Source organism: Lissotriton helveticus, chromosome 4_1 (assembly GCF_964261635.1).
Source record: "Lissotriton helveticus chromosome 4_1, aLisHel1.1, whole genome shotgun sequence".
In the NCBI taxonomy this organism is placed as follows: domain Eukaryota; kingdom Metazoa; phylum Chordata; class Amphibia; order Caudata; family Salamandridae; genus Lissotriton; species Lissotriton helveticus.
This window is the reverse complement of record NC_136063.1, coordinates 1,430,341,244-1,430,349,558: the sequence shown is the minus strand read 5'-3', so window position 1 is coordinate 1,430,349,558 and position 8,315 is coordinate 1,430,341,244. Positions and strand designations below refer to the sequence as shown.

The 8,315-nt window shown below is 43.0% G+C and overlaps 1 protein-coding gene across 4 annotated transcripts in view; it reads left to right on the top strand.

The window, feature by feature from the left end:
* The first annotated feature begins 846 nt into the window (after positions 1 to 846).
* NUP153 (nucleoporin 153) overlaps positions 847 to 8,315 on the top strand; it is a 454,031-nt gene continuing 446,562 nt past the window's right edge. The window contains exon 1 of one of the 4 annotated variants that reach the window (XM_078687970.1): positions 847 to 1,313. In XM_078687970.1, the coding sequence (XP_078544096.1) occupies positions 1,221 to 1,313 (93 nt within the window). In that variant the 5' untranslated portion in view covers positions 847 to 1,220. The remainder of the gene's footprint in view (positions 1,314 to 8,315) is intronic. The other 3 variants (XM_078687971.1, XM_078687973.1, XM_078687972.1) reach the window with 3 other exon arrangements.

The window sequence follows — 8,315 nt, the reverse complement described above, 5'->3', positions numbered from 1 at the left end:
ACTGGAACAACAGTTCGGTTCAGCCGTTCAACACCTTTACGTTGCTTCCACTAATGAAAGTGCCTAGGGTAACCTTATCACGTGACGCCGAGACTTCACCTAGCATGGCCCGGGTGTCACAATAAGCAGTTGACAACTTCCAAGGATATGCCAAGCTTTGTGTACACTCTGACTATATCTCCAGGTGGGCTTTACCGAAAAATATAATAGTTTACTATCTTAAAAGATTTGCTTTCCCTATTTCATTTCGACATTTGTTAAGCCCTGTTCCACTAGGTTGTAGTCGGAACTAGGTTGTCCAAGCCTGAGAGTGCTACTGAAGCGACCATCTCGAAACAACATACCTTCTCATTATACCAGGCAGAGGAAATTGGTCACGACTACGGTATTTAATATCATAAAATAGACAATTGAAACAAGTCTAAAACACGCAGCTGGCGGTCCATCACTTCTTATTTAATTAAAATGTATTGTTTGCTACTTAAAGCGTACTTTGCACAAAAACAAAACATCGGCGACATGCTGTGGCTGTGATGAAGACACTGTCGTTAATTGCCAACTTCTGCCGCCTAGTTTGAGACGTGGGAACGCTCTGCTGGGTACGACACTACTTTGCTACAACTGTCCTACATTCATACACCGCCTTGGGTCGTCTTTAAATTAAGAGCCGGCTTAAACAAGTTCCTTAAACGATCTGAATCAGTTTGCATGTATTTGTTTTCTTGGAGTTTGTGTCATACTTCTCGCGCTGTACTCTAGTATGTGGCATGTTTTCCTCTCAACCCCGTTTCGGGGATCCGGACAGCCTAAGATGGCCGCCAGCTCACGTGCTCCGTGGAGGGCGGAGTTGGCTCTCCCTGCTTCTGCTAAGCGATCAGTACGCAAGGGTGCGCGGCAGCGTAGCGGTGTTGTCCTATTTTCCTTTCTAAACCCCTGGTTCTCTGGCGCGCGGTGTTCACGTCTCCCTGTGCTGGGTCGCCGGATACTGACGCGCGGCTCTCGGCGGCGCGCAGGCTATCGGTTCTGGGAGAAACGAGGTGGGGACTACAGTGGGACCCGCGCGCACCCCCATGGCCGCGTGAACTACGCACCGTCAGAGGTGCGGGGATCAGGAAGCGGCAGCGGCGGGCGGAAGCAATAGCCTCACATACGTCCCCCCCACCCAAGGAGCGGCGGGGCGTCCTCTGCCCCCGGGGGGAGGCGCGGGATCCAGTCCGGCCATGGCCTCTCCACCGCCGGGAGTAGGTGGAGGGAAGATCCGAACACGGAGATATCACATCAACGCCAAGCCGTACAGCAAGGGACAGCAGCAGGTACTGGCACCAATGAGCGGGTGGATGGGGGTACTGGGGTGGACAGTGCTGGCGGGCTAGCGCTGCGCGGCTGTTCAAGATCCTCATTTCCAGGGATGAGCCCCCCTATTGAGGCGGCCGGGGGGCTTCTGCGTTCCGTGCAGCAGCTGCACATGTGCGCTCCCTCGTCGTGGCCCTGACAGCAGCGCGGCTCCCGCTCTCCACAGCTGGATCTCCCAGCCCTCCGCTTCATTGAAGGGGAAGTGCTCGCAGCACTCAGCCTATCCCTCTCCGGAGAGGGAAGTTCAATTCTGCGCTTACCGCTCTCAGTGTAGAGACCGAACTGTGCACGTGTCTAAAATGTTATGTCATTGGCGGGCTTTAACTCATCTGTTTTAAGATCCTGATTAGTCACGTAGGCGGTAAACTGACATCTAAGTTCCCGTTTATTGACAAACGCGACTACCTATTACTCCGAAAGCTGGGGCTTGGCCACACTGTCATTCTGGGTATGTAGATCAGTTTCCTGCCTGACTATTTATTAAGATTGGGTTTCCATCTGAATGGGCTACCTGCTCTATTACAATATTGACAACTGTGTGGCATCGGGTCCACTGTGATATTTGTCCGTTATTCCCCCCCCCCCCTGCTCCTGATCTCCGCCCCCCACCCTTACGCATTACTACTTTATGACATTGGGCTTATTGACTCTTGACTGCCTCTCACTTCATACATAGATACATATAGTTAGGTAACTCTCGTTGGCACACTTATTTACCACCACAGCAGTAGCTAGTTTATTCATGTTACCCCTCAATCTTTGTGTCGACCTTTGCTCGCGCTTCTTTTTGATGCTGTGCAACATCCTCATCAAAACAAAAACAGTGCAATAACATGTTTGCGCATGTAGATGTTATGGTGTTTTGGTTTCCAGCGTGATGCCGTGCATGCATATGACGTTTAGAAGATGCAGTTGTATTTATTTTTGTGTCCTTTCTGTGATGTCAGGCGCCTGTCGAAGTAGCAAAAATAAGAATTAATGTAGACATAGGTACAAGCTTTTTCTCAAAACCAGAGCAAATGACAGCTACTGTACTCTCCAAATAATTACATCTGGCTCCACACTTTTTACCTCGACTGGAGGTGTAGGAGGTAGAATTAAGCCATTGCCAAGGGGTTACAAAAAAAGTTTGAGCTTTAAAAAAAAAAAATTGTTTTATTAGCAATGTGGTTGTGACCTTAATGGGTTCTTGACTTATTAGTGGATGCATATTACTTTTCTCTCCATTTATGGAAACATAGGGACCTGTTTTGTTACTTGTTAATTGCACCTCGTCCCTTGATTGGACCAGTTAGGAGACCTCCTTTCTTTTTGACGTTTACAATAACGACTTTGTGGGTACTTAGAAATTCGTACACCAGCAAAGCATACCACTATATGTTGACTGTTGATAAGCTGGTAGGCGTGATTTTTTTTTCTCCAGCAGTATCAAGGGGGGTACTGTTCGAGTGAAAAGCAGTGTCTAAAGCAATCCCCTTCAAAACTACGTAGAAACTTTAACAGTGCACTTAAAATTAACTTGACACTGTAAATGTGTTTTTTAGAATGTTTTATGGGCAGTTGTCAAAATATACTTGTTTTCTTCCTACCTAACAGTGCAAATTAAGTTTCTATTGACCACTTAGTTTGTTGTAACGTAGGTGGCTCTACTTGTTAAAAACAGAAATACCAGAAGCAAAAATGTCGTGAAATGGGTATGGTTGGCCCGGATTATTATAATACATTAACTATGGCAATATCATCCTGTAGCAAATGTCAATTGTCACTCACTTTTTGGCTGAGAGTAGGTGTCAAGTGGTGATGGAATCCAAGTAACCAATTATCGCGCGCATTTCTGATATAGCATTATAATGGATACTTTGACACTTTAGTTAAGACAAGGTAGCATGTCTACAATCACGTATTTGATTACATATTGAAATAGGCTACCTGAAAACAACTACAATGCTTGAATAGTTCAATATGTTCAGAGCTTCCAATGTTATAGAATAATTGTTCAAAAATAGTGTTGTCATTCTTGGGGTTCCAGTATGTATTTCTTAACATGAAAAAGTCGACCTGGTATTGCATGATTTAAGTTTGTGGAACACTGATATGAGATAATAATGTAAGAGATTGGATGGTTATCAAACTGGATGTTGAAGGGCTAATGGAGGGAGAGCGTGTGCTGTAGGATGAATAAGTGAACTGTTGAAGCGGAAGAGAAGTAAAACGTACTATCCGGGGTACATCATTTGTTGGAACGAGAATGACACGATGTGAGAATGTTGAGAAAGGAACAAAGTGAACATGGAACATTGGGCCCCACAGGCTCTGGAATGTTCATTGATTAATACACGAGAAAATGTTACACCAAATTGCTACTTTTGGTATCTGGGCTTACCGGTGTTGTGGTAAACTCATAACCATTGACGAGAATTTGTAAACTAACATATACTCGGGCGAAGACAAGACGAGTAAAATTAAAGATAATAGCCCCATTGACTTCTGAAGTGCTGACATAAAGGGTAAGTTTCCTGTGCTAACTTAACTGCTTGACAGCAGCGGAGACTAGCCGCTTTCTTCAGTAAACCTCGTGTGCGAGTCATACACTGAAGACCTACTCACTCTTTCCGTTGCTGCCAGGGTTTCTGGGCAGCTCAAGGCTCCGTCACTACTAGTACTCTTTGGTTTGTTTTTTTCTTACAGCAATGTGGCGATCTTTTTTCGTGTAGACGGCACCGTTCTGTCCAAGAGAATGTGATGTCCAGATCCTCAAAATTATTTAACCAGCGGCTTCCAATGCATTACCCGCAGTAGTGAATGTATACTAATGTTGCTACGTAAAACCTGACATTTCCCCGTTATGACTTTTAAGCTTCACACGCTATTCACGGATATGTTGTCATGGCAGGGCTTAAAAGCAGATTACCACGTGACTCCAAAGAGTGCCCCCTTGCCCCCACATCCAGCCTACCTTTTTTGCGCTTTTGCTTTAAACGGTGAAAGCACTAAAACGGTCTTCTGCTTTCTACAGCCCTTGGTCCAGAAAACAGTCTTGGATATTTCACCGTGTTAAAAAAGTTTGCTTTATTATTGTTATGGAAAGGCACTTTCTTGGAAGGTCGGTCTGTCACTGTGAATCTGTACCGTTGCTACATAAGAAATCAGTCCTGTTTAACTTTTAAAGTAATTTTAGCAAGGCGCTGCTTCAAGAAACACATTACTACATCTACTGATGAATTGTGGGAGTGATGCTCATTAAGGAGATTGTCTTATCTCAATCAGTCCTTAAGTTCGGTCTGACGTAGAACCATAGGTAGTTGTTGACTGTCACTTAATTAGAATATTGAGTGGTCTAATTATGCCATATTTAGGTTGCCGAGGAAAACGCTCACATAGGAGACACACTTGTTATAAAAACACGGAAGGATGTTTATTTAGTGCCCTTGCTGCATAGTCTAGATTTTCTCTTACATAACATTAGTGGATATTGTCATTTACCCTAATAAGCGAGACAACTGAGGTTTTCAACAATAATATAATTTGGCTCCTAGGCAAAAACAGAGACCCGAAAGACCTTTACCAAAGCAAGTAGTGTATGTTTAGGACCATACTAAACATTAGAAGCGTCTTATGAGTATAGGATAATATGCATCACGTCAGTGCTTGATAACATTTTTCAAACATTTAGGCAGCAATACATAACCGCTTCGTGGAGCAGCACACCCATAGAGGTTATTAGTATGAGTATAACGTACCCAGACCTTTTTAGTATTACATTATTAGTGATTGCGAGGTAGAGGTGTCCAGTACAGTTGTATGCGCTAAGCTTCTCGGATACCATAACCATACATGTTTCTATAGATGACAAGTGTGTCAGTATTTATCTGTTGTATATCCCATTCCAAGGATGCTTCCTTTGCTTGAATATAGATACAATTTACTATGTTTCGGAAATCCATTCACTGGTGTACAAGTGCTCTTTGAAATCAAGGTCGCAGTATGAGACCAGATCTGTTGTGGCTCGGAGAGTAAAGTGATTGTTGTTGGAGAGTTTACCAAGTGCATGCAACAACTTTCCAGCAGTAGAACCAAAAACGCTTTACACAACTATAAAGGCTCTACGCGATGGAAGGGAGTGATTTTAAGTTCGAGCTATTTTGTGTTCCAGATTTTATACGCTCTCTCAATCATATCTATATCCCGCCTTCCTCTGCAGTCTTCGGCATAGACGCTAGAACAGTGAAGTTTCTCATTATCTGTCTTTATTCCTTGGCTTTACGTATGTTTTTCGGAAGGCCTTTGTTAGTGACACAATAGTGCAGAAAAAGTTTCTCAATGTATCCCTGGTGACGTTTGGCAAATTCTATCTTATGGGCTTGTTATATCTGTGTTTGGATACGTATGTGTGGCAGTGGCTTTTATTTTCATAGTTTGGTATTTTGCAAGCATTTACAAGCTTCAAGTTTATTCCAGGTGACCTGTAACGTTCTAGCATCTTGTTGCCTGTCTCCCAGTGCACTGGCATTGATTCTTGTTGGGCTGGTCGAATTTCCTGGACAATTCCATTTAATCCTTGAGGTTTCTGATGGTAGAATTTTGTGGGGGTCCTCTGTCTGTTGCCAAACATATCATTAACTTAAAGTGGTCCATTGCTTATTGGTTGCCTTGTCAATCTAATTTTCTTGCTTATTTGTTAGTGAGTGTGATCTTTTACCTCCTTTTCATGTTTGTCCCGTCCATCGAGAACAAACATTACTGTGCCCTTGCACTGCCTGCTTTTTCGGGCAGTACCACCCCCACCCATTTGTTTTACCCTCTTTTAAAATGCAGGTGTTTTTCAGCTGTCTGTCTAGTGTGCTTGCTTTCCCCTCTATGTGCTTCTGTTGCCTGTGTACTTATCTCCCACCCTGTCTTTCACTTACATTGATGTGCCTCCCCGCCTCAGTTGCTTTCTTGCCCCTTCCCAGCTCCAAACCTCTTGTCAGTTTGCTTTTGTCACATGCCCTCGACACCTCACATTTCTCACCATTCCACAGTTTGCTCCCCATGCCCTCCATGTTGCTCCCCCACCTGCGCCCTCAGTGTTTTCAGCCCCCATGTTACTCTTGCGCCCACCTCCCTGTGTTTCTTCTGTGTCCCCGTGTTGCTGTACCCCCAACCACTTAACTCCCCCAAAAATGTATATTTTTCTTAATATTTACTGATCTGTTTGGGGCCGTCAAATAAAAAGGAAAAAAAATCACATTTTGTAGGCGCATGGTTACATAGTAGGTGCACCTGAAAAATGAGGCAAAATACTTTTTCTTTTTTTAAAGTCATGCTGTACAACATAGCTAAAAGCAATTTACAAAGCTAATGGGCACAACATTCGAGATGTGTTGGCTTTGCCAATGCTTGTTCTGTTAGATACTGCACATTCCTCTCATAGTGTAAGATTAGGGCGATAACGCTGTTCAGCAGTTCTTGCATTTTATACCTTTGATCCTGTTGGTGGATTTAAGTAATCTAATAGTTTATTTGTGGAATAGAGGAAGCATGGAGCACTTTTTCTTGATTTGTATTTATCAGTAGTTGAACGTTCTGGATATGTGTAGTCTGTGGTGTGCGAGATCTGTCAACATATACTGAAAATTTGTTTGAATTTTCTAGTGTTTCATATTTTCGTCTTTTTGGGATGATCACCTTAACCCAAGATATATTTTGTCAGGAGATTTAAACTGTGTAGGAATCCTACTTTGGGGGAGGGTAGGGTGGGGTGCCAGGATGACTAGACAAGTCTTTAAGATACCCATTTGATGGCCATCTTGCATGGAGTTTCTCCATCTAAGGTGATAGTTTACATAAAGTTAGAGAAGGTTAGATGGAGGTTGTACAGTTGTCTGACATTACACTTCCTGTTTGAAGGAGTTAGTTTAATGAACTTTTATACAGTATTTGCCCACCCATAGGTTCTCTTGGTGCTAGGGAAGGAGGCTTGTTAGCAAAAATACGGTTCAGCACGCTCATTGTAGACCCATGTGGTGGAATAGTAATCTCAAGAACCCTCCTGAAGCAAAGTGAGCCATGGAGTTGATACTTAAAGAAATTCAAAGAGAATGTGTTATAAACGGAAGGGGCTACTTATGAAATGAAGTCTACAGACTTGGCCTCTCTTGAGGAGAAAGGCTTTGAGATATACTATGTGAGGAGCATCAGGGTGGAACTAGAACAAAAAATAGGTTATGGCACCCAAATAAAAGTAGCTCCAGTTAGTGGATCAGATGGCTAATAATGGCCCACATCTGCAAATTGAGAACGTTTTAAACTTGTAAAGGCATGCTTTATGGCTGTTTTGGACAGCAGGGAGGAATGCATATACTGGAGCGGGAAGCAGTTTGAAGATACTCTTAGCATGTCACACAGGGCTGATCCCTGCTTCCTGCTTAATGTTAAGTCATATGGACCTCGGCTGTTGTTTTTGATTAAGACCCAGGAGCAAATCAGCCTATAAATAGTAATCTCAATCTGTACCTTAAATTAAGCCAATAATGAGTTAGTTGAAAGTTTTTAAGGGTTTTATTATTCAAAGTTTAGTAAATCATAAGTTTTATTTGTTACAATATTCAGTCATTTACAGAAATTGTTAAACAAAAAAATGGTTGATGCGAGATTATAATAAAATGCCTTAAGCACTGTGTTCCATACAGGAATAATCCGTATTCTAAGTCTAGGGCAAAAAGGTGTCAGAATGAACCCATGAAGAGTTCACGTTCGAGAGAGTGAGATGAAGCATTAAGCTCCGCTTCAATAGTCCATAATCAAACCAGAACTTCCATAAAGAGAGGTTCACAAAACTCGGCAGAGCCTCAATGCAATAAGGAACATGGCAGGGTAAATGTGCAGTAGCAACCCCAATAAGGTCTGGGTGAAGGGATAAGTGTTTTGCAAGTACTCTGGCCAGTAGGCCAGGTAAAAACGGGGTAAAAAGCATTAACCTA